General features: G+C 41.8%; 2 protein-coding genes and 1 long non-coding RNA gene across 23 annotated transcripts in view; 2 read left to right on the top strand and 1 right to left on the bottom strand.

Moving 5' to 3' along the window:
• Window positions 1-8: 8 nt before the first annotated feature.
• Window positions 9-5549, top strand: LOC106993084 (uncharacterized). Its single transcript, XR_013402602.1, has 2 exons — window positions 9-143; window positions 5465-5549. It is a non-coding gene; the product is annotated as an uncharacterized LOC106993084 (long non-coding RNA).
• On the bottom strand, window positions 216-11974 carry C13H2orf15 (chromosome 13 C2orf15 homolog). 3 transcript variants are annotated; one of them, NM_001258187.1, is made up of 4 exons: window positions 11760-11827; window positions 11344-11460; window positions 6358-6449; window positions 2806-3520 (listed from the first exon to the last, which is right to left on the bottom strand). In NM_001258187.1, exons 3-4 carry the CDS (start codon window positions 6381-6383, stop codon window positions 3181-3183), a joined length of 366 nt encoding a protein of 121 aa, NP_001245116.1. In that variant the 5' UTR covers window positions 6384-6449; window positions 11344-11460; window positions 11760-11827; the 3' UTR covers window positions 2806-3180. The 3 variants fall into 3 exon arrangements, with proteins under 3 accessions (XP_077814338.1, XP_014968384.1, NP_001245116.1); XM_077958212.1 differs by lacking the exon at window positions 6358-6449 and having other exon boundaries at window positions 216-3520; window positions 11760-11974; XM_015112898.3 differs by lacking the exon at window positions 11344-11460 and having other exon boundaries at window positions 216-3520; window positions 11760-11974.
• Window positions 11970-26394, top strand: part of TSGA10 (testis specific 10) — a 149999-nt gene continuing 135574 nt past the window's right edge. For 6 of the 19 annotated variants that reach the window (XM_077958860.1, XM_028832224.2, XM_028832220.2 and 3 more), the window contains exon 1: window positions 12297-12329. Coding sequence is in view for 5 of the 19 variants with exons in the window: in XM_077958856.1 (XP_077814982.1) it covers window positions 12534-12644 (111 nt within the window). In the remaining 14 variants the exon portion in view is untranslated. Of the gene's footprint in view, window positions 12246-12296; window positions 12330-12495; window positions 12645-26394 lie in introns of those variants that run through there. The other 13 variants (XM_077958858.1, XM_028832212.2, XM_028832223.2 and 10 more) reach the window with 6 other exon arrangements.

The following is a 26394-nucleotide window of genomic DNA, read 5'->3' as shown; positions in this document are numbered from 1 at the left end:
AGCCCAGAGTTAAGGCGTGGCGTAGTGGACTTCACCTCTTGATGAGAGAAGCCCAAAGAATTGGTGGTCACCTTTTTCAGTCTTGCTCAGAAATCAGTCTCTCCTTCAGTGAAAATAGAAACCACGAAGACTTGCCTCTTGGAGTAAGAATCATTCAATGTTCAGTTTGGTGATGTTGATACGGTAAATGACCAGGGCTTCATGTAAAGCTACAATGAAGACAATGACACCTCATTTCTTTATTATTACACCTTTTACCAAAGTCACTCTGAGTTAGTCTTATCTTGTATTGTGCAGGTGGGAATGAATTTTGTTTAGAGTTAACTGCACTAGGAATTTTCCTAGTTATATTAAAAACAGTCACAGAATATTGCTGCTCTTTGCTTATATTACTTCCTTCTAAATTCCCTGTCTCTGAAATATCAGGTGGTACAGTTTTGCGTTTTTTTCCCCTAGTTTCTTGCTGAAGAGGTTTTAAAGAATCCGATTCCCTCCTCCTTGCCCCAGGACTTCTGTCCCTTGGTTATTCTTAACTTTACCTACTTCTTTGGCTTCTCCACTGGAACCTTTCCAGTGACACTCAAACATGCTGTACTCTTTAACAATCCTCCAGTGACCTCACTTCTCTTTCCACTTTTCATCCTGCCTGCTACCCTTCTGAGCCAACCTTCTTGGAAAAACCGCTGTACATCCAGTGTCTACTTTCTCACTTCCCATTCATTGTTTCAACGTACTCCAAAATGGCTTTCCCCCCAGTTATTCCAGCAAAAGTGCTTTTGCTAAGGTCACTGGTGACATTCATATTGCTAGATCCAGTGGACTTTTCAGTCTTCATCTAACTGTTCATTTGACTACCTCAACCTGGAGATTCCTGTGGACAACTGTGACATTACCCTGTCAACTCCTCAGTCCCCTTTGCCAGGTTTTCCTCTAGCCTCACTGCCAACTCCTCAGTCCCCTTGGCCAGCTACCCTGCTCTAGTCAACCCCTAAATGTTGGAGTTCCTCAGATCTTTATCTCACACTACATTCTCCTTAAGCAATTTCATTCATTCTATGGCTTTAAGTACCATTTCTGTATACAACTTCAAAATTTATACTTTTTAGTTCCATAGATACAACTGCCTTGTAAACCTGGTAAGTCTAAAAACTATGCTCCTGAACTCACTCTTTTTTTCCCCCAGGGATCCTGCATGCATCTAGCCTTTTTTGCTAGAAGCCCTTTCTTCTTCCTCACTTTCCACTTCCAAACCATGTCCATGTCAAACTTCACCTGTACTCTATCCCCCTCTCTCCACTTTTATGACCATCACCTTCATTCACTTAGACAACCATGTCACTGCACAAGCTATAAATGTCCTCAGAGGCTGCTCTACGGATTAGCGATTCTGTTGTTTCTTTACTTTCTTAATAAACTTGCTTTCAAAAATATCCTGAGATATTCTTTCCCATTTCCCACAGTTAAAAATAAAGTTTATGGCCCAGTGGGAGGATCACCTGAGGCCAGGAGTTTGAGACTAGTCTGGGTAACATTGTGAGACTCTGTCTCTAAAAAAATACAAAAACATGCTGGGTATGGTGGCACATGCCTGTAATCCTAGCTACTAGGAGGCTGAGGCAGGAAGATCGCTTAAGAACAGGAATTTGACACTGCAGTGAGCTATGATCGCTCCACTGCACTCCCTAACTTCCTGGGCAACAGAGACCATCTTAAAAAAATCAGCTTTATGTGGTATGTCTTGTGTTGTGTTATGTCTCTCTGAATGCTATACGTTTCTTCATGGCGTATCACAATTGGCATCTTATATAATTACTGTATAATGTCCTGTCTCTCCTAGTAGACAGGCACAAAACTCTACAAGGCAGTGGCTATTTTATTCACTACTGTATCTCCAGCACCAAGCACAGTGCCAGGCTAGGTGAACAATGAATGATTTGTGTATTTTTTTCTCTCCTAAAGAATTATGTTCCATAAATAATAAAAAGCATTGTCTTTTTAGCTTATGTCCCATTCAACAATTGTTTTTCACTCTCAATATTCCCTACAAACACATTTGTTTAGTATTTTTCTGATTAATAAAATATAGCTCCCCCTCCGAAAAGATGCCCTTTCCTCTTTTAAAATGAATATTAAAGAGATTTCCAACTACCAGATATTTTCATAACTGATACACAAAACAAGGTTTTTTAACACCAGGTTGTTTTTCTCATATTAAATATTGGTGACATAAAATGGTATCATCTGCAAGACAAACTATTAACACTTGGAAAGAATACTTTTCTAACTCTAAAATGGATTCCATGTGGGGGGAAAAAGCAGTTTTAAAGGCACGATTTAAAATGTGAAATCCTTCTGAAGATATGCAATTTATTGGCCTTTTCAGTTTATCTGCAGTGATCTTTTATAGAACAAAAATGCAAAATGTAAGAAAGTAAAGTATCCTAAAGCAGAATCCCAAAATGGAAATGTAACATGCAAAACCGGTACACCAGAAATACTATGAAATACTGATGTCACATTGCTTGGACCTTTTTTTTTGTTTGTTTGTTTGAGACGGAGTGTCGCTCTTGTTGCCCAGGCTAGAGTGTGATGGCATGATCTCAGCTCACTGCAACCTCCGCCGCCGGGGTTCAAGCAATTCTCCTGTCTCAGCCTCCAAGGTGGCTGGGATTACACGCGCCCACCACCACACCTGGCTAATTTTTTGCATTTTTAGTAGAAATGGGGTTTCACCATATTGGCCAGGCTGGTTGTGAACTCCTGACCTCAGGTGATCGCCCCGCCTCGGCCCCCCAAAGTGCTGGGATTACAGGCATGAGCCACCATGCCCGGCCACTTAGACACTTTTTTAAATCACTTGTTAAAGAAATACATTAAAATGAAAATGTTTTGGTGCCATTCAAATATTGTTACTTAAAAGCTCTGGTTTTTAAGAAGGATATAATATAATACCAGAGAAATCTGCTTTGAATTTTGGAAGGCTTTTTCACTCTAAATCAACTGCCTTTTGAATAGGCATAATCAAAAAATGCAGTGCAAGATGATTCACAAATAGTGTAAAATAAAGCAATAGTCTTCCGTCATTTTGTTAGGATTTCCTAATAAGGTTAAGTTCTCTTTCAACATCCCCTCTTAATCAAAGGCAGTTTTTGGTTTGTTTGGTAATACATACAAATTGCTTCATTCCACATCTGTCATTTCTAGTCCATCACTTTCTTTGATGTATACCACTGAACCCAAGGCTTTCTCAGAAAGAGATCTTGTGCCAGTCCCTTCAATCCTTGAAAAGTTTTCTTGATTTGTGTCTTCTAATCTTATTTTCTTGGTGTTTTGAAATAACTGAGTCGTTGGTTCCAACCTGCTTTTTTCAGTCCCTCGTATTAAGTGATCATCCACTTTTGAATCCATATGCATAGCAGATACCTGAGTAGCAGATTTACTAAGTGAAAATCCCATTGGGATAGCCGAACAAATATGAAAGTAATTTTTAAGTAGTGGAAGTGTTTCTTCAACTTGATTACTGAGGGAAAAAAAAAAAAAAAAAAAGTAAGTGAATACAGCAGGAATTTCCCTAACTTCATGGCAATGTTTGTTTGAATGATGATGATACATGGTGATACTAGAAATATAAAGTAAAATTGCCTCCTACCTTTCAGTGTTTACATTTTCTTTGTAGGAGGGTTTGCAGGTTCTAAAGATTTCTTTGAAAGTCTTTTTAAAGGAATTTATCTGATTTTATGTTTTATCACCTTTCAGAAAATAGTAGAGATTCTCTTAATCCTTTCATTCTTGCTAGGAAACCTCTTACTAATGGGCTAAAGAAATAACTACTGAAGGCTAAATACTCTGCTAGTATTTTATTTTCTGCAAAAAATATATTCTATAAAGATACTTGTGATTGGCTGGGCGCCGTGGCCCACGCCTGTAATCCCAGCACTTTGGGAGGCCGAGGCGGGCGGATCACACCGGAGGTCAAGAGTTAAAGACCAGCCTGGCCAACATGGTAAAACCCCGTCTCTACTAAAAATACAAAAATTAGCTGGGTGTGGTGGTGTGCACCTGTAATCCCAGCTACTCAGGAGGCTGAGGCGAGAGAATCACTTGAACCCCAAAGACGAAGGTTGCAGTGATCCGAGATCGCGCCACTGCACTCCAGCCTGGGCAACAAGAGCGAGACTCTGTCTCAAAAAAAAAAAAAAAAAAAAAAAAAAAAAAAAAAAAAAAAGATACTTGTGATTAAGGATGCCCAGTCTGTTAAGAGAGATGATCGGCCAGGCGCGGTGGCTCATGCCTGTAATCCCAGCACTTTGGGAGGCTGAGGTGGGCGGATCACGAGGTCAGGAGATCGAGACCATCCTGGCTAACACGGTGAAACCCTGTCTCTACTAAAAATACAAAAAACTAGCCGGGCGAGGTGGCGGCGCCTGTAGTCCCAGCTACTCGGGAGGCTGAGGCAGGAGAATGGCGGGAACCCGGGAGGCGGAGCTTGCAGTGAGCTGAGATCCGCCAATGCACTCCAGCCCGGGCGACAGAGCGAGACTCCGTCTCAAAAAAACAAACAAACAAGAGAGATGATCATGTAGCATGGAGGGAGGCGTTGGGAAGTTTCCCAAAGGAGGGGAGCCTAGGTCAGGGTTGCGCTTTCAAAGATGGGCGGGAACTTGGTAGGCAGAGTTGGCCAGGATGGCAGAAGGGCAGGCTACCTGCACAGTAGAGGTCTGAGAAAGCCCAGGGCTTACTGGAGAAGAGTCATCTACCCAAGATGCTCTAGTGGCAACCGAGATCTGGAGCAGATTCCACAGCTTGGAACGAAAGCACTCATCCCCCGACTTTTTTTTTTTTTTTGAGATGGAGTTTCGCCCTTTCACCCAGGCTGGAGTGAAGTGGTGTGATCTCAGCTCACTGGACCTCCATCCCCCAGGGTTAAAGTGATTCTCCTGCCTCAACCTCCTGAGTAGCTGGGATTACAGGCACCCGCCACCATGCCCAGCTAATGTTTGTATTTTTAGTAGAGATGGGGTTTTGCCATGTTGGCCAGGCTGGTCTCGAACATCTGACCTCAGGTGATCCAGCCACCTCAGCTCCCAAAGTGCTAAGATTACAGGCATGAGCCACTGTGCCCGGCCTCACCCACTTTTAGAATGTATTATGTCTTTAATATTTAGCTACTGTATCTTTGATAGTTTACAATTTCATACTCATCGAACTCTAATTACCGACTGAACATTTCTAAAGAATCATCTTGAAACCCTATTTGTCCACATTTGTGATTGAATATCAGTGTTTATAACAAAACAGAGTCCTGGGTCTACTGTAGTAGCCTAAATATAGTAGCTACTCACGTATTAATATAACAATTAGGTAAATAGTATATATTTGGCTTTCTAGGAATCAAATACAACTTAGCTAAATTTTTAAAGATCTCTGATGAAATTCTGAAATATGGTTTATACTTGTTTTTTAGATTTGGAACTTGAAGATGAATTTTTCTTCCTCATCAAAGGAATATCTAATACTGCCTTCAAATTAATAAAATTGAGTTTATTCTATTCTTTGGTTTCTCTTTTTGTTAGAAAGGAAATACTCCTGTCAAATGCATAACTTGAATCTAAACCTGAGGAAACAATCAGATAAACCCAAACAGAGGTATCCTCTATGAAACAAATAGCTTCTACCTAAAAATGTCAATGTTATGAAAGACACAGAGAGGCTGAGCAGCTGTTTCAGATTAAAGGAGGCTAAAGATACATTATTTCAAATGCAACCAATGCTCTTGAGTTGGGAAGGGGATGGAATGTACTACAAAGAGCATTACTTAGATAACTGCAACATTTGGATATTTCACAAGATTAGCTAATAATATTAGATCAATGTGATAGATGCCATGAATGTGATAATTGTGATAATTATATATAATAATATTATATATTATATATTATTGTGATAATTATATAAGTCAATGTCCTTGTTCTTAGGCAATACATACTGAAATAGTTGGGGGTGAAGAATCATATCTGCAAGTTGCCCTCAAATTGTTTAGCAATAGAGAGATAGATACATAGATACAGAAAGAGAGTAAAATATGCAAAATGCTAACAACTGTTAAATCTAGGAGGTAAAGCTTAAAAAGTTGTTCTACTTATTACATTTCTGTAGGTTTAAAACTTTTTCAAAATACAAAATTGAAAAAAGATTTTTAAAAAACACAAAACTCTATAAAACATTGCATTTGAAATCAACAAACATAAAATAATGATAACTTATGTAATTATCAATTTGTACATTAAATTTCAATCTAATAAAAGGACTGAGGAGGAACCAAATACAATAGGGTAGACTTGGCCCTGTGAGTCTCACCTTAACTTCCCCAGAGTTGAGGACATGAAGGGTGAACAAGTCTACTGGGGGCCTCTTTGGACTGGCATTTAGGTTGCCATTCAAGAAGAAATCTGGAATATACATGTAAGAATAAAGGTCCATAAAGAGATAAATCATTCTGGACAAAAAGAACAAAGGGCTTTCTTTACCAGATATTAAGATATGCTACATGGCTGGGCACAATGGCTCACGCCTGTAATTGCAGCACTTTGGGAGGCCAAGGTGGAAGGATCTCTTGAGTCTACCAGTTTGAGGGCAGCCTGGGCAACATAGGGAGACCTCATCCCTATCAGAAAAAACTTGAAAAAAAATAAAAGATATGCCACAAAGTAAAAGTAATAAAAATAACCTTGTACAGGTACAGGAACAAATAGTAGAATATGACAGAGCTGTAACTCAGACTTAGGTATTTGAGGAACTTCACATATGTTACAGGTGGCACTATAAGGCAAAAGAGACTGTTTAGTATGATAGTATTGTGAACATTGGCTCACTATGTGGACAAAAGTTAAGCAGGATCTTAAATACAGAAGTGGGCTGGGCGCGATGGCTCACGCCTGTAATCCCAGGCCTTTGGGAGGTTGAGGCGGGTGGATCACAAGGTCAGGAGTTCGAGACCAGCCTGACCAACATGGCGAAACCCCGTCTCTACTAAAAATATAAAAATTAGCTGGGTGTGGTGGCGGGTGCCTGTAATCCCAGCTACTCAGGAGGCTGAGGCAGGAGACTCGCTTGAACCCAGGAGGTGGAGGTTGCAGTGAGCCGAGATCATACCATTGCACTCCAGCCTGGGTGACAGAGCAAGACTCCATCTCAAAAAGAAAAGAAAAAAAGAAAGAAAAAAAAAAGTGGAGTGCAAATGCATTAAAGACCTAAATGTGAATGGCAGAACTGTAAATGCAATAGAAGACAATGAAGGACACTATATCTGTTACCTTGGGGTGAAGAAAGATTTCTTGAACAAGACCTAAAAAGCTTGAACAATAAGGGAGGAAAACAGGTGAATTTGATTACTCATAATTGGGAATTTGTATTCAATGAAAAAAATATAAACAAAAAGATAAGAGACAGGAAGGAGATATTTTCTGTGTCCAAAGCTGATGGTATTTGGTGGCTGGAATACAAAGAGAACACCTACACATTAGCAAGGAAAAAGTAATCCCGCTAGAAAAATGGGCAAAGGATATAAAAACATAATTCAAAGACTGAGGAATCCCAAACAGATAATGAGAGTACATAAAGAGATATTCAGACTTAACTAGGAATCAGAGAAATTCAAGTTGCAAAGACAGTGCAACCTCCGCTCTCTGGGTTCCCATGATTCTCCTGCCTCAGCCTCCCGAGTAGCTGGGATTACAGGCACCCACCACCATGCCTGGCTAATTTTTGTATTTTTAGTAAAGATGGTGTTTCACCATGTTGGCCAGGCTGGTCTTGAACTCCCGACCTCAAGTGATCTGCCCTCCTTGGCCTCCCAAAGTGCTGGGATTACAGCATGAGCCACCGTGCCCGACCACATCTGGCTAATTTTTAAAACTCATTTTTTGTAGAGACAGGTGTCACTGTGTTGCCTAAGCTGGTCTCAAACTCCTGTCCTCAAGCAATTCTCCCACCTCCCAAAGTGCTGGGATTACTGGCGTGAGCCACCACGCCTGGACTGGTTTGAACCTTTTAGAACAAACTCCAGATCACAGCAGTCCTCTGCTCAACACACTCTAGTTGCTTCCCACCTCAGAGACAAAACCAAATTATCTACATATCTAGTCCCCAGCTGTGGTAGGCAGAATAATAGTCTCCAAAGATGTCTTTGTCCTAATCCCCAGAAGCTGTGACTATGTTATGTTATGTGGCAAGGGGGACTTAAGGTTGCTAATCAGCTGACTCTGAGGGTGGGAAAATTCTCCTGGATTAATTGGGTGGTACCAATGTAATCACTAGGAATTTTTGTTTGTTTGTTTGTTTTTCCTTTTTGGGACAGAGTCTTACTCTGTTGCCCAGGCTGGAGTGCAGTGGCATGACCTAAGGTGACTGCAGCCTCCGCCTCCTGGGTTCAAGTGATTCTTGTGCCTCAGCTCCCAAGTAGCTGGGATTACAGGTGCACACCACCACGACCAGTTAATTTTTTTTTTTTTTGGGAGAGACAGAGTTTTGCCATGTTGACCAGCCTGGTCTTGAACTCCTGACCTCAAGTTATCTGCCTGCCTCAGCCTCCCAAAATGCTGGGATTGTAGGTGTGAGCCACCGTGCCTGCCACACAAGAGTCTTTAGAAGTGAAAGAGGGAGGTAGAATGTGTTAGCCATGATGCAATGTGTTAGCCATGATGCAATGTGTTAGCCATGATGCAATGTGAGGAGGACTTGACTGGCCATTTTTGGTGTTGAACATAGACTGGGATCACAAGGGCTGCCAGTAGAAGCTGGAAAGGCAAGGGGGATTTTCCCCTAGAGCCTCCAAAAGGAATGTAGACCTGCCTGACATGTTGATTTTAGCCCAGTGAGACCCATTTTGAACTTGTAAATCTCCAGAACCGTGTGATAATAAATTTGTGTTGCTTAAAGACACCAAGCGTGTGGTAAATTGTTGTAGCAGCCGTAGCAAACAACTCTACCAGCAAGCACTCTCTCCTGTCTCTTTCCCTTATTCTACCCCAGACCTATCACCCCATTGCTGTTCCTCAAGAATATTCTATGCCAAACCCTCTCCTGCTTCAGGACCTTTGCACTTACAGTTCCCCCAGCTTGAAGCAATTTCTGCATTGCAAACCACTTCCCTTGACGATAGTTAGTAACATGGGGCCTGGGATTGTGAAGAATGGCAGACTTCTGCTGCTAGTCATGATGGAGTAACAGAGACCAGACTTATCCTCATGCTTTCAGCATCTATTTTTTTTTTTTTTTTTTTTTTGAGATGGAGTTTTGTTCTTGTCCCCCAGGCTGGAGTGCAATGGCACGATCTCGGCTCACTGCAACCTCTGCCTCCTGGGTTCAAGCAAGTCTCCTGCCTCAGCCTCCTGAGTAGCTGGGATTACAGGCGTGCGCCACCATGCCTGGCTAATTTTGTATTTTTAGTAGAGACAGAGTTTCTCCATGTTGATCAGGTTGGTGTCGAACTCCCGACTTCAGGTGATCTGCCCACCTTGGCCTCCCAAAGTGCTGGGATTACAGGCATGAGCCACCGTGCCCAGCCTGCTTTCAGCATCAAAACACAAAACACATGAAGCCATGGCTTTTAGATATTGGACAATAGGCAGTTTGGGAGAGTGATCCTTGAGAGAAAGGAAATAAAGTAAGCCCTATGAATGGACATTGCCTAGAACTTTCAGACCTCAGCATAAGGAGGAAACTATCTGATTTAAAAAAAAGGAACACAGCATCAGTGAGCTGTGGAACAAGATCAAGTGGCTTAACACGTATGGAATTGTTGTCCCAGGTTTTTTTTTGAGGGGATAAGGAAGAGAACAGTGAAAAAAAAAAAAAAGTAATAACAGAGGTTTTTGTAGTGAAGTTTTTGAAATGATGGAAAAACTAAGGGACTAGAAAACCCAGACCTTAGAAGGTGTCTGTCACAAGAGAGAGAGAGAGCACAGGGTACTATATAAGGCTTAGCCTGGGCCAGGCACAGTGGCTCATGCATATAATCCTAGCACTTGGGAGGCTGAGGTGAGCAGATCACTTGAGTCCAGGAGTTCAAGACCAGCCTGGGCAACATGGTAAAACCCCATCTCTACAAAAACATACAAAAATTAGCTGGGCATGGTGGCACATACCTGTGGTCCCAGCTACTCAAGAGGCTAAGACAGGAGAACTGCTTCAACCTGAAAGGTGGAGGGTGCAGTGAGCTGAGATCATGCCAACATACTCCAGTCTGGGTACTGGGCAACAGAAGGAGACTGTCTTTAAAAAAAAAAAAAAAAAAAAAAAAGGCCGGGCGCAGTGGCTGACGCCTGTAATCCCAGCACTTTGGGAGGCTGAGGCGGGTGGATCACGAAGTCAGGAGATTGAGACTATCCTGGCTAACACTGTGAAACCCCGTCTCTACTAAAAATAATAATAAAAAAAAATTAGCCGGGTGTGGTGGTGGGCGCCTGTAGTCGCAGCTACTTGGGAGGCTGAGGCAGGAGAACGGCGTGAACCTGGGAGGCAGAGGTTGCAGTGAGCCAAGATCATGCCACTGCACTCCAGCCTGGGCAACAGAGAGAGACTCCGTCTCAAAAAAAAAAAAAAAAAAAAAAAAAAAAAGGTTTAGTTGGGGCAGGATGGGACACTCACTACCCCTTGGGTTTCCAAAGAGGGAAGGAAATTTTTACTTTCTCAGGTTAGGGGAGAAAGTCAGCAGTTCTTGATAGGAAAAAAAGGAAAATCTTTTCACCCTCTTTTGACCTTAAAATGATCATTTCCTTACATTCTTTCCAAAGAATCTTCAGTACCATCTAGGTGGCATTCATAAATGCTTAAACTTTTCTTATTCCTTCTGTAAGGGAAGTACTTTCCTACTTCCTATATTAATAATCTCCCCACCCCTGAAGTCTTCAACTCCAACTGACAGTTTTAAACTTAGAACATTCTTTCCTATTTGTTTTTAATAATGCTAGGTAATGTATTCAAAATAATCTGAGTATCTGAAGAGGAAATGAGATTATACATTATTCCCTCTAACATAACTTCTCAGTTTATTTTGTCAATTAAAAATAATTATATTTCCGAAGATATGTGCTCCTTGTGTCCTCTAGCCTCTTAAAGTAACAGGGACACTTAATTTTTTTTTTGGTATCTGATTATACTTACAAAGTATATGATTATCTGAAAACAAATGCGACAAAATATGACTGTAATAACACGATGAAAAGAGATAGAAAAAACATGACACTTATATTAAATGTACTTTTATGACTAAATTTGTTCTAACATAAAAGTTGTTTATCCCTGCCAATGACATCTTGTGGGGGAAAAAAAATGAGTACTCACCTGGCAAAAACAGGAATTGTTAGTCTCCTCAAACGAGAGCTTACTCTTGATATACACAGCGTTCTACCATATCAAGGGTATCAGAGAATTGCTGTAAAAACCTACCGTCTATGTCATCTGCAGGAAAGGGACATGGTAGGTATTAAGAAAAATTAAGAAGACTTCCCCCCCCCCCCCAATTCTGGGCTCCAAAAAATTGGTAGAAGAATGCAGCGCTCATTCTTTTTCACCAAAAGGCTCATTTGTCCACTTTAAGGTGAGGGGATTTGGAAAAGGACTGGCATGTGGAGAAGGAATATCGGCCAGGAATCTGGACTTTCGTTGCTAGTTCTGCCACTTCCCGATTCAGCTCTGATCGTGCAGAGCTGACCAAGCCGTGGTCCCCAGGCTCCCGACTCCAGGCTGCCCACGCTCACCGGGACAGGCCGGCTCGCTCCCCGCAGGCTGCAGTGGGAGGGCTGGACCTGGAAGGCTCCCTCAAAACAGGCCCAAAAGCAGCTCTAGGAGTAACCGGTTCACCGAACATGGGTCCAGAATGATGTCCAAGCTCTGGAAAAGTGGAACAAAGCCACCGCCGCGAAGCAGCAGGTGTTCCAAGCTGAGGGAAGACGGGGCGGCGAGAGGCAGCCTTGCGCATGCGCGTTCCATCCAGGTGCCGCAGCCTCAGGCAGGGATTCAGAAATGAGTGGTGGAAAAGGGGGCTCGCGGCTGGTTACTAGGAGACGGGACGCTCGGGTAGGGCGACTAGGCGCTGCGTGGGCGTGCGCCTGCGCGGCGCGGATGGGCCAGGAAGAGGTCCCTCCTAGGTGCCCTGTAAGGCAGGCAGGTGGACGTACGCGTCGCTCCGTGCGTAAGTGCGCGCGCACGGCTTGTAGTCCCCGCGAGAGGGAAGGTCGAGCCAGGTACGCGTGCGCACCGAGCCTGGGAGCGAGCGGGACGGAAGCAAAGCTGGGGCGCCGGGGAGGTGGAAGACGAGCCCCACTCCGGTACAGAGCGTGAGGGCGGGGCCACGGCGGCGCCGGCTGGCGCTAACCGCCCCCGCCTCCTTCCCGCGGGCTCCCTCCTTCCTCCGATTCGCTGGGGCGGGGCCGGGACGATTTGGGGGTGGGAAGGGAGGAGAAAGGGGCGGAGGATGGAGACTGGGCGGTTCTCGTATTCCCCGCGGAGGCCGAGACCTGGCAGACGCGGGGATGAGCTCTGGGCAGGACGGCGGGCCGAGGAGCCCGGGGAGGGACCCGGAGCTCCAGGTAGAAGCTGCGGAGATGCGCAGGGTGGGGAGAGCGCTGCTGCTGGGCCAGAAGGTCTCTGAGAAGGCGGCTGCAAGCGGGCGGGAGTGGCGGGTGCGGGGCCGTGGCAGGCGGAGGTGGGCGCTCGCCGCGGGAGCCGCTGTGAGGGGCTGCGGCGGGCACCGCTGCCGGCCGGAAGCTTAGCTGCACGCGTTGCCCCTGCTTCTTGGGAGGTTAGGTTTGAGCCCAGTTCCTATGGTCACCGCTTCGCGTCCTCCCGCAGCTCTCCGCTTGGTTGTTGGGGGGACTGTTCAGTTTAGAAACGCTCTGGAAGCTCTGGTGGAGCCGAGGAATTTGGAAGTCACAGATTTGGGAGTTCAACCTGACTCCCTATCGCTCATTTCTGAGCCTCTGTCTAGACTTGGGGTGGTGAAAGGCTGAGATTACATAGGCATTTGCATGAAAATCTGATAATTTTAGTAAAATTATACACGGTAAAGGCAGGGAAAGCTGGCTTTTGTTGAAAAACTATTTGAGACTTAAATTGGATAACTAGGTGATCATGGACTTGATACCTAAAAACTCACAGAAATATGTTTTTTTTTTCACTTTTTTTTCCCCCGCGACTTCAGGAAGGTTTGCATAGATTACAGTGTCCCAACGTTTTCCTTCTTCCATTCCAGGACCTTATATCCTAGGAGATTTCCTTGTTTAAAATTCTCTGTACTGGTGTTCAGCATTTCAAGTATACTTTGTTTACGTGTAAGGACATAAATAGAATAACAATAGGTTTGTAAGTAGGAAAAAAACAGGTTAGTTATAGAAGTAGGATGTCACATTCGAATTTGCTTCCAGAATAAGATTCTTGTTTGTATTTTAATTGATTAATGAGCCAAACTCTTCAGTCTTAGTGGGAAATAACTAGGAAGGTACATTAATGAAATATTAATTTTAAATCCTAAACTTTGGCATTATTTTTTTAATGGCAGCTTCCAAAATATTTCACGTATTGTTTACCTTCTGAAGAAAAATCATTGCTTGTAGCTCAGAATATAATCAGGTGTAGAGATTCTCTGGGAGATCTTTTCTGTCTGCTTTTTCAGTTGCTTAGACTAGTTTGTTTAGGACGATTTGGTTTTGAAGTCCTCCACACACACAGGCAGTTAGAAGTATTATTATTTATCTCCTTTTCAGATTACATGTTTCTTTCCGTCCCCACAGATGGCCACTCTCCTGACTTCTAAGAGCCACTTCCTTGATTTTCCTTAATGTTTCACATCACTGTATGTGAACATGCACATTACAGTTCGGCTTGTTTTTGAACTTCGTACAAATGGATTGTACTGAGTATTCATTTACATCTTGCTGCTTTAGTCAACATTTTTTTAAGATTAATCTTTATTGTTGCTCTCAGTATTTAGTTTGGTGATTGTTTCCCCAAATATTTATCCACTTATTATATAAAATCCTCTCTCAAAATTATTCATAAATCTTGTATGGTTTTCCACATCCTTCTGTTAGTGAGGCTGTTCCTTCTTACTTCAATGTCTGTAAGTTTATGCTTTTGGAGACAATATTTTTAAAAAGAAAAACCCACCTCAACTGTAGTAAACTTTTGTGGAACCAGATTTCAGAATTCCATATGAAGTAGTCCAGTATTTTCCATTCTATCAAAAAATTAAATAATTTGTTGAATACATATTATGTGCTTCATATTTTGCTCAACACTGATGATACTTTTTATTATATAATCTTCTGTTTCACTGAAAAATTAAAATTCAACTAGACAGAAACTTCCTCAGATTTCCATGCCACTTACCTTTTTTTTTGTTTTGAGACATGATCTCACTCTGTCGCCCAGGCTGGAGTGCAATGGTGCGATCATGACTCACTGCAGCCTTGACCTCCCGGACTCAAGTGATTCTCCTATCTCAGCCTCCCAAGTAGCTGGGACCACAGGTGGATGCCACTATGCCTGGATAATTTCTTTTTTCTTTTTTGTAGAGACAGGGACTCACTATGTTGTCCAGGTTGGTCTCAAATTCCTGGGCTCAAGTGATCCTCCGGCCTTGGCCTCCCAAAGTGTGGGGATTATTGGGATTACAAGTGTCTAAATCTTCACCTGTCTTTGCTTTTCTCTTTCTTGTCTCAGGGCAATACGTATTTACCTGGGTTTCCTCTTATTACCTCAGCTGTCTTTCTCCATCTATTAACATTAACTCATGCCTTAGGAATCTTCATTGTTTCTGTACTGTAGGACTTCTTCACCTGGAGTCCAAGGACCTTAGAGAGTCTTAAATCACCTGAAATTGTTTGTAAAGGTGTATTTGCATTTTTCTGAGGAGAGGCTGCAGGGCTTTTAATTCTGAAAGAGGATCCTATGTAAAGAGAATTAAGGAACAAGTTTTTCTCCTCCTGTAGTGACCTTTCCACAACCTTGGTCGTCTTCCACCTTTGTTCTACCTTTCTTCCTCTCACAATCATGCTTCCTAAAAGAAGTTTACATTTTCCATTTTTTTTCTTTACTATTCATTCATTAGTCCCCTTCAGACTTGTTTTCACCCACCATTGAAACTGCTTTGTTCGAATCATTAAATTTTCTTATTTTGAAAATGTTTTATTGCGTTTCACCTTTGTGCTGGGCACTTTTAAGGCATTAGGGATATAACAGAGACAAGACAAAAACCTAGGGCTCTAGAATGTTATATTCTAGTAGGGGGAGGTAGTAAACAAGTGAGCAAATAAATGATATAATTTCAAGTAGTGATAAGTGCAAATAGCTTATCGCTTATTTGAGAGAGTGACTGGGAGAGAGGCTGCTTTAGGTAAGTAGTCAGGGAGGCCCTCTGACATTTCAGCCAAGGAGCTGAGGGTGAGAAGATAGCCATGTGAAAGGCTGGGTAGAAAGTGTTCCTGAGAGGAAAAGCAAGAGCAGAGGACTTGAAGTCAAATGATATTGGCACGTATCTTAGTCCATTCAGTTTGCTCTAATGAAATAACATAAGCAGCAGAAATTTAATTCTTACAATTCTGGAGACTGGGAATTCTAAGATCAAGTTGCTAGCAGAATCAATGTGTGGTGTTTTTTGGTTTATAGATGGTACCTTCAGACTGTGTCCTCATATGTCAGAAGGGGCGAGGGAGCTCTCTGGGATCTATTATATACTGGCAACTCATCATGGCCTAATCATCCCCTAAAGGCTGTGCCTTTTTTTTTTTTTTGACGTGGAGTCTCACTCTGTCCCCCAGGCTGGAGTGCAGTGACATGATCTCGGCTCACTGCAATAAATCCCTTCTAAGTTATTAGCAAATGTTGTTGGTTCTACCTTAAAATATATATTCTAAATCCATCCACTTCTCTATATTTTTGTTACCACCTCCCTGGTCCAAGTCACCATCATCTCCCACCTAGAATACTGCAACCGTTCCCTGCTGTCTTTCTGCTTCTATTGTTGCACCCTACAACCTATTCTCCACACGGAAATCAAATCAATCACTTCAAAATAATGAGATCCTGTGGGAGGGGAGAAGGGAGAGGGAAAAAAACGAAAAAGAAAATTATAATAAGATGATCCTGGCTCAAAAATACACCAATGGCTTCCCACTGCAAGTAAGAATAAAATCCAGGCTGGGTGCTGTGGCTCATGCCTGTAATCTCAGCAGTTTGGGAGGCTGAGGCAGGCAGATCACAAGGTCGATAGATCGAGACCATCCTGGCCAACATAGTGAAACCCCGGCTCTACTAAAAATACAAAAATTAGCTGGACGTGGTGGTGTATGCCTGTAATCCTAACTACTCGGGAGGCTGAGGCAGGAGAATCATTTGAACCAGGGAGTCAGAGGTTGCAGTGAGCCGGGATCACGCCACTGCACTCCAGCCTGGCGACAGAGACTCTGTCTCCAAAAAAAAAAAAAACAAAAAAACATGGCCCTTGTCTTCACTTAAAAGATCTAGTACATCTAGTACTCCTTCTTTGTTCACCCAATAGCTTTTTCTTTCTGTTCCTCTAATGTGCGGCTTCAGTCTGAATGTCTGTGTCCTCGCAAAATTTTTAAGTTGAAATTCTAACCCCTAAGATGATCAGGGGTTAGATAAAGAGGCACAGTCTTGGTCGGGTGCAGTGGCTCACGCCTGTAATCCCAACAGTTTGGGAGGCCGAGGTGGGTGGATCATGAGGTCAGGAGTTCGACACCAGCCTGGCCAAGATGATGAAACCCTGTTTCTACTAAAAATACAAAAGTTAGCTGGGCATGGTGGCAGGCGCCTGTAATCCCAGCTACTTGGGAGGCTGAGGCAGGGAATTGCTTGAACCTGGGAGGTGGAGGTTGCAGTGAGCTGAGATCATGCCACTGCACTCCAGCCTGGGTGACAGAGCATGACTGTCCCAAAAAAAAAAAAAAAAAAAGAAAGTCTTTTTTAGACATGTTAAAGTAGCCATGGCTGTGGACATCCCGTAAAAGTAATATAATGCATTAAGTGCTCCAGTAGGGATATACTCATAGTTCTTTTGGAATGGAGAGTAGATCCTAAGTCTTTTGAAGAAGTAGAAGTCAGAAATACTTTTTTTGTAGCTTCTTTCTCAGTGTTCCCTTAGCATCTATGTGCATTACTCTGATGTAGCAGTAATCATGCTGTGCTGTAATTTCTGATTTATTTGTTCTGGACTTTCCTAGATTCATTTAGGGTTGAAATTTTAGGGTTCTATTTGTTTTACATCTTTTTATCCTCAGAAAGGTGTTTTTGGTTCATTCTTATTCTAGCTATTTGTAAGTTTACTTATAAAGTGAATAAATGTGATGGCTACAGTCTGAAAGCATGAACTAAAACAGTGATAGGGATGGAAGAAATGTAACAGATAATTTTTAGTGAAAAGATCAGTAGGACTTGATAGCCAATTAAGTTGACTCAGTGAGAGGAATTAGTAATAATAGTAAATAGTAACATGTATATAGTGCTTATCATGTGCCAGGCACTATTCTAAGTGCTAAAGTTCAAACATGTATTAATTCATTTAATCCTCACACAATTCTATGATGCAGATACTCTTTTTTTTTTTTTTTTTTGGTACAAAGTCTTGCTCTTGTCCCCCAAGCTGGAGTGCAATGGTGCAATCTCGGCTCACTGCAACCTCTGCCTCCTGGGTTTAAGCGATTCTCCTGCCTCAGCCTCCCAAGTAGTTGGGATTATAGGTGCCTGCCACCATGCCCAGCTAAGGTTTGTATTTTCAGTAGAGGTGGGGTTTCACCATGTTGGCCAGGCAGGTCTCGAACTCCTGACCTCAGGTGATCTGCCCGCCTCAGCCTCCCAAAGTGCTGGGATTACAGGCGTGAGCCACTGCACCTGGCCAATGCAGATACTCTTATTGTCATCCCTATTTTGTAAATGAGGAAGCTATAGTCAGCAAAGTAACCAAGTCACCCAAGGTCACGCAGCTAATATGTGGCAGAACTAGGATAATGAATGTAGGCAGGCTGATGCCAAAATACATGCTGTTAACCACTCTGCTGTGTGACTTCCTAATTGAGAATGAAAGTTCTTCCTTATTTTAGACTTCACATTGAAAAAAATAAAAAAGAATAAATTAAAAATAATTTTTTAGCGGCTGGCAAGATGGCCGAATAGGAACAGACCCTGTCTGCAGCTCCCAGCGAGATGAACGCAGAAGGCGCAGAAGGCGGGTGATTTCTGCATTTCCAACAGTGTAAACAAAGCCAGTGGGAAATTCGAACTGGGCGGAGCCCACTGCAGCTTGGCAAAGCCGCTGTGGCCAGACTGCCTCTCTAGATTCTGCCTCTCTGGGCAGGGCATCTCTGAAAGAAAGGCAGCAGCCCCAGTCAGGGGCTTATAGATAAAACTCCCATCTCCCTGGGATGGAGCACCTGGGGAAAGGGGTGGCTGTGGGTGCAACTTCAGCAGACTTGAATGTTCCTGCCTGCTGGCTCTGAAGAGAGCAGCAGAGTGCTCTAACTCTGCTAAGGGACAGACTGCTGCCTCAAGTGGATCCCTGACCCCTGTGCCTCCTGACTGGGAGATATCTCCCAGCACGGGTCGACAGACATCTCATACAGGAGAGCTGTGTCTGGCATCTGGCAGATGCCCCTCTGGGACGAAGCTTTCAGAGGAAGGAACAGGCAGCAATCTTTGCTGTTCTGCAGCTTCTGCTATTTGCTGGTGATACTCAGGCAAACAGGGTCTGGAGTGGACCTCCAGCAAACCCCAGCAGACCTGCAGCAGAGGGGCCTGACTCTTAGAAGGAAAACTAAAAACCGAAAAGAATAGCATCAACATGAACAAAAAGGACGTCCACACAGAAACCCCATCTGAAGGTCACCAACATCAAACACCAAAGGTAGATAAATCCATGAAGATGAAGAAAAACTGGTGCAAAAAGCCTGAAAATTTCAAAAACCAGAATGCCTCTTCTCCTCCAAAGGATTACAACTCCTCACCAGGAAGGGAGCAAAACTGGATGGAGAATGAGTTTGACGAATTGACAGAAGTAGGCTTCAGAAGGTGGATAATAACAAACTCCTCTGAACCAAAGGAGCATGTTCTAATCCAGTGCAAAGAAGCTAAGAACCTTTTAAAAAGGTTAGAGGAATTTGCTAACTAGAATAACCAGTTTAGAGAAGAACACCTGATGGAGCCAAAAAACACAGCACGAGAACTTGGTGAAGCATATGCAAGTATCAATAGCCAAATCGATCAAGTAGAAGAAAGGCTATGAGATTGAAGATCAACTTAATGAAATAAAGCGTGAAGACAAGATTAGAGAAAAAAGGATGAAAAGAAACGAACAAAGCCTCCAAGAAATATAGGATTAAGTGAAAAGACCAAACCTGCATTTGATTGGTGTAGCCTGAAAGTGACAGGGAGAATGGAATCAAGTTGGAAAACACTCTTCAGGATATTATCAAGGAGAGCTTCCCCTACCTAGCAAGGCAGGCCAACATTCAAATTCAGGAAATACAGAGAACACCACAAAGATACTCCTCAAGCAGAGCAACCCCAAGACGCATAATCATCAGATTCACCAAGGTTGAAATGAAAAAGAAAATGTTAAGGGCAGGCAGAGAGAAAGGTTGGGTTACCCACAAAGGGAAGCCCATCAGACTAACAGTGGATCTCTCTGCAGAAACCCTATAAGCCAGAAGAGAGTGGGGTCAGTATTCAACATTCTTAAATAAAAGAATTTTCAACCCAGAATTTCATATCCAGCTAAACTCAGCTTCATAAACAAAGGAGACATAAAATCTTTTACAGACAAGCAAATGCTGAGAGATTTTGTCACCACCAGATCTGGCTTACAAGATCTCCTGAAGGAAGCACTAAACATGGAAATGAAAAATAGGTACCAGCCATTGCAAAAACATACCAAATTGTAAAGACCGTCAACACTGTGAAGAAACTGCATCAACACGCAAAATAACCAGCTAGCATCATAATGACAGGATCGAATTCAAATATAACAATATTAACCTTAAATGTAAATGAGCTAAATGACCCAATTAAAAGGCACAGACTGGCAAATTGGATGAAAAGTCAAGACCTATTGTTGTGTTGTATTCAGGAGACCCATCTCACATGCAAAGACATACATAGGCTCAAAATAAAGGTATGGAGGAGGATTTACCAAGCAAATGGAAAGCAAACAAAGCAGGGGTTGCAATCCTAGTCTCTGATAAAACAGACTTTAAACCAACGAAGATCAAAGAAGACAAAGAAGGGCATTACATAATGGTTAAGGGATCAATGCAACAAGAAGAGCTAACCTAAATATATGTGCACCCAATACAGGGCACCTAGATTCATAAAGCAAGTCCTTAGAGACCTACAAAGAGACTTAGACTCCTACACAATAATAGTGGGAGACTTTAACACCCCACTGTCAATATTAGATCAATGAAACAGAAAATTAACAAGGATATTCAGGACTTGAACTCAGCACTGGACCAAGTGGACTTAATAGACATCTACAGAACTCTCCACCCCAACTCAACAGAATATACATTCTTCTCAGCAAGACATCACACTTATTCTAAAATTGACCACATAATTGAAATAAAACACTCCCCAGCAAATGCAAAAGAATGGAAATGATAACATCCTCAGACTACAGTGCAATCAAATTAGAACTCAGGATTAAGAAACTCACTCAAAACCACCCAACTACGTGGAAACTGCTCCTGAATGACTACTGGGTACATAATGAAACTAAGGCAGAATTAAGTTCTTTGAAACCAATGAGAACAAAGACACAACACACCAGAATCTCTGGGACACAGCTAAAGCAGTGTGTAAAGGGAAATTTATAGCACTACATGCCCACAGGAGAAAGCAGGAATGATCTAAAATCAACATCCTAACATCACAATTAAAAGAACTAGAGAAGCAAGAGCAAACAAATTCAAAAGCTAGCAGAAGATAAGAAGTAACTAAGATTAGAGCAGAACTGAAGGAGATAGAGACACGAAAAGCCCTTCAAAAAAATCAATGAATCCAGGAGCTGCTTTTTTGAAAAGATCAACAAAATTGATAGACTGCTAGCTAGACTAATAAGAAAAGAGAGAAGAATCAAATAGACAATAAAAAAATGATACAGGAGGTACCACCACTGATCCCACAGAAATACAAACTACCGTCAGAGTATACTATAAACACCTATCTGCAAATAAACTAGAAAATCTAGAAGAAATTGATAAATTCCTAGACACATATACCCTCCCAGGACTAAACCAGGAAGAAGTCAAATCCCTGAATAGACGAATGACAAGTTCTGAAATTGAGGCAGTAATTAATAGCCTAGCAACCAAAAAAAAAAAAAAAAAAAAAAAAAAAAAAAAACAACCCAGGATTAGATGGGTTCACAGCCGAATTCTACCAGAGGTACAAAGAGGAACTGGTACCATTCCTTCTGAAACTATTCCATACAATAGAAAAAGGGAGAATCCTCCCTAACTCATTTTATATATCCAGCATCATCCTGATGCCAAAACCTGGCAGGGAAACAACAACAAAACGTTTCAGGCCAATATTTCTGATGACCATCGATGTGAAAATCCTCAATAAAATACTGGCAAACCAAATCCAGCAGCACATCAAAAAGCTTACCCACCACAGTCAAGTCAGCTTTGTCCCTGGGATGAAGTCATATGGTTCAACATATGCAAATCAATAAACATAATCCATCACATAAACAGAACCAATGACAAAAACCACATGGTTATCTCAATAGATGCAGAAAAGGCCTTTGATAAAATTCAGCACCTCTTCATGCTAAAAACTCTCAATAAACTAGGTATTGATGGAATGTATCTCAAAATAATAAGAGCTATTTATGACAAACTGCATAGCCAATATCATACTGAATGGGCAAAACCTGGAAGCATTCCCTTTAAAAACTGGCACAAGAAAAGGATGCCCTCTCTCACTACTCCTATTCAACATAGTGTTGGAAGTTCTGGCTGGGGCAGTCAGGCAAGAGAAAGAAATAAATGGTATTCGGATAGGAAGAGAGGAAGTCGAATTCTCTGTGTTTGCAGATGATGTGATTGTATATTTAGAAAACCCCACACTGTCTTAGCCCAAAATCTCCTTAAGCTGATAAGCAACTTCAGCAAAATCTCAGGATACAAAATCAGTGTGCAGAAATCAAAAGCATTCCTATACACCAATAATAGACAAACAGCCAAATCATGAGTGAGCTCTCATTCACAATTGCTACAAAGATAATAAAATACCTAGGAATACAACTTACAAGGGATGGGAAGGACCTCTTCAAGGAGAACTACAAACCACTGCTCAAGGAAATAAGAGGACACAAATAAATGGAAAAACATTCCATGCTCATGGATCAGAAGAATCAATATTGTGAAAATGGCCATACTGCCCAAAGTATTTTGTAGATTCAGTGCTATCCCCATGAAGCTACCAGTGACTTTCTTCACAGAATTAGAAAAAACTTCTTTAAATTTCATATGGAACCAAAAAAGACCCCCTATAGCCAAGACAATCCTAAGCAAAAAGAACAAAGCTGGAGGCATCACGATACTGGACTTCAAACTATACTACAAGGCTACAGTAACCAAAACAGCATGGTACTGGTACCAAAACAGATACATTTATACCAGTGGAACAGAACAGAGGCCTCAGAAATAACACCACATATCTACAACCATCTGATCTTTGACAAACCTGACAAAAACAAGCAATGGGGAAAGGATTCCCTATTTCATAAATGGTGCTGGGAAAACTGGCTAGCCATATGCAGAAAACTAAAACTAGACCCTTTCCTTACACCTTATACAAAAATTAACTCAAGATGTATTAAAGACTTAAACATAGGCCGGGCGTGGTGGCTCAAGCCTGTAATCCCAGCACTTTGGGAGGCCGAGATGGGTGGATCACGAGGTCAGGAGATCGAGACCATCCTGGCGAACACAGTGAAACCCCATCTCTACTGAAAAAATACAAAAAACTAGCCGGGCGAGGTGGTGGGCGCCTGTAGTCCCAGCTACTTGGGAGGCTGAGGCAGGAAAATGGCGTAAACCTGGGAGGCGGAGCTTGCAGTGAGCTGAGATCCGGCCACTGCACTCCAGCCTGGGTGACAGAGTGAGATTCCATCTCAACAAAAAAAAAAAAAAAGAAAAAAAGGCTTAAACATAAAACGTAAAACCATAACAACCCTAGAAGAAAACCTGGGCAATACCATTTAGGACATAGGCATAGGCAGAGAGTTCATGATTAAAACACCAAAAGCAATGGCAACAAAAGCCAAAATTGACAAATGGATCTAATTAAACTAAAGAGCTTCTGTATAGCAAAAGAAAGTGTCATCAGAGTGAACAGGCAACCTACAGAATGGGAGAAAATTTTTGCAATCTACCCATCTGACGAAGGGCTAATATGCAGAATCTACAAGGAACTTAAGCAAATTTACAAGAAAAACAAAACTCCATCAAAAAATGGGCAAAGGATATGAACAGACACTTCTCAAAAGAAGACATTTATGCAGCCAACAAACATGAAAAAAAAGCTCATCATCACTGGTCATTAGAGAAATGCAAATCAAAACCACAATGAGATACCATCTCATGCCAGTTTGAATGGCGATCATTAAAAAGTCAGGGAACAGCAGGTACTGGCGAAGTTGTGGAGAAATAGGAACGTTTTTACCCTGTTGGTGGGAGTGCAAATTAGTTCAACCATTGTGGAAGACAGTGTGGCGATTCTTGAAGGATCTAGAATCAGAAATACCATTTGACCAAGCAATCCCATTACTGGGTATATACCCAAAGCATTATAAATCACTCTACTCTAAAGACATATGCATATGTATGTTTATTGCAGCACTGTTCATGATAGAAAAGACTTGGAACCAACCCAAATGCCCACCAATGATAGACTAGATAAAGAAAATGTGGCACATACACACCATGGATACAGTGCAGCCATTAAAAAGGATGAGTTCATGTCCTTTGCAGGCATGTGGATGAAGGTGGAAACCATCATTCTCAGTAAACTAACACAAGAACAGAAAACCAGACACTGCATGTTCTCACTCATAAGTGGAAGTTGAGAACACATATGCCAGGGCCTATCAGGGAGTGGGGGCCTAGGGGAGGGATAGCATAAAAAGAAAAAAATAATTTTTTAAAAAAGGAACCTTGTCTCACTTGCCTTTTCTGAGAACTGTACAACAACACAAGTTCCATTCTAATTGATGAGATTGCAGCAAGGTTGAGGATATTTATGTGGCCCGAGGTGGGGAAGCTGGCAGAGCAGGCATGGGAATTCCAGATATACTGATGTCTCTTTCCCCTAGAGATATTGTCCCCAAAGCTGGTGGAGGGAGGCTAGCAGCTCCAGCATGATTGATTAGGATTGTCAGGTGGACCTGTGGTCTCTTGCTATTTTTAATTCCTAGGCAGGCCTGATAGGTACTTTTGCAAAAGTCCCACTTTATTCGGTTTACCAAAGAGGAGGAAGAAAGTCTGATTTTGTCTGCTTTATCACACTGCTTCATTATCAACCTCAAGAAATTTTTTGACATTTTTTATTACATAAAGAACTCTGTGCATGTTCTTTCCCCATTGGATACAGAGAGTTTTTGGACATTTTTTGTTCTTAAGAGTCTAATGTGGGAGGAAGACATCCAGTAAAACTTAGAACATAAATTCTTCTATAATCTCTATATAAATATCAATTAATAGATGATCATTATGCAGTGGAGAAGACAGAGAAAACCTGGAGAAAATTGAATTCAAGCTGAGCCTTAGAAATGTCTTAAGTTAAATGGAGAAAAGAGTGAGGGCAAGGCTTCTTGAACAGATGATAAAATACTTTTGAATATATATGTATTAAGAATGTGTTGGCTGGGTGTGATGGCTCATGCCTGTAATCCCAGGGAGACTTACGCGGGAGGATCTCGTGAGCCCAGGAGTTCAAGACTAGCCAGAGCAACATAGGGAGACCCTGTCTCTACAAAATGGAAAACAATTAGCCAATTGTGATGGCACATGCCTGTGTTCCCCCCAGCTATTTGGGAGGCTAGGGTGGGAGGATTGCTTGGGCCTGGGGGGTCGAGGCTGCAGTGAGCAGCTGTGATCATGCCAACCTGGGTGACAGAGCGAGACCCTTTTCTGTTGCATAGTTTGTCTTTCATAGAGGGCTTCTTGGAGGTATCAAGTAGGAGATAAGTTTGGAGAAGTAGGAAGGGACAAAATTACAAAAGTACTCTGAATATTGAATGGGTTTAGACTTTAAGAGATCCTTGCTATTCAAATAAATCAGAAATTACAGCACAGCATGATTCAACATGTGGTCTCTGTACCAACCAAATAGGGATCTCCAAGCAGCTTTATAGAAATGTCAAATCTCAGCCTGTAAATAAGAATCTGCATTCACACAACAGTCCCAGATGATTCTTACATTTCAATAAAAATTGAACAGTACTGCTCCAGTGAGGAGTCGTTTCATTCTGTTATTCTAAATCATTTTTATCACTAGGAATACATTTTTCAACAGAAACTATGTAAGAAATGGTAGTTAGGAGTTCAGTCCAGCCACTAGGGGTTTAAATGCTTCATAATTTGAAATATTCTGTGAAATCTAATGCTGAGGTTCCAGGTGGGGCAGTAACTGTTGCAATGAAGAACAGTTGTGCCTTGTTTAGAGCCAAGAAAAAAGGGAAATAAATCTGCCAGCCTGTTTAAGTGCTGGTTTACACAGAGTATATCATAAGGTCAGTGACTGGGGAGATCCTGATTCTGTAATTCCTTAGGTAGGATTTTGGAGAACAGCAGCTGTGTTTTGAGGAAAGATCTAAGATGCTCATAACAAATTCTCTTTTAACACAATGGTAGCCTTGATTCAAGGAAATAAAAAATTATTTTCCTAAGTTACACAATCTCTAAGATATGTTGTCAAGTAAAACAGTGTGATGCAGAATAGTACGTGTAGTATGCTAAAGTGAAAAATCTCTAACATTTGTTATTTTGCATATGTGTATGTATAGCTATAGTATGAATTCTTAGAAATGAAATTATTTGAACAGAAGCTATGTGCATTTGTCGTGTTTATAGATTTTATACAATTGTTCTCCATAAATATTGTATCAATTTACACTCCCACCGGTGATATATAAGGATACTATGTTATGTATCCATCTTACTGATCTTTGCCATGTGATAGTTAAAAGAGGGTCTCAGTGTTGTTTTAATTTGTGTCACTAAAGGTTGAGATTGAACATCATAAAATACATTTAAGAGCCATTTCTGTAAATGTTGACATTCTTTGCCAATTTTTCTATTAGGGTATTTTTTA

The sequence above is a fragment of the Macaca mulatta genome, chromosome 13 (genome assembly GCF_049350105.2).
Source record: "Macaca mulatta isolate MMU2019108-1 chromosome 13, T2T-MMU8v2.0, whole genome shotgun sequence".
NCBI lineage: Eukaryota > Metazoa > Chordata > Mammalia > Primates > Cercopithecidae > Macaca > Macaca mulatta.
The sequence above is the reverse complement of the archived record's forward strand: the minus strand, read 5'-3'. Positions and strand labels throughout refer to the sequence as shown.

Excerpts from the sequence above, each read along its gene's own strand:
- C13H2orf15 (XM_015112898.3), bottom strand. The coding sequence starts at position 6,383 with ATGTCCTCAACTCTGGGGAAGTTAAG. Across the intron at positions 3,521-6,357 it reads TCAACTCTGGGGAAGTTAAG|TAATCAAGTTGAAGAAACAC; the intron begins GTGAGACTCACA and ends TTTTTCCCTCAG.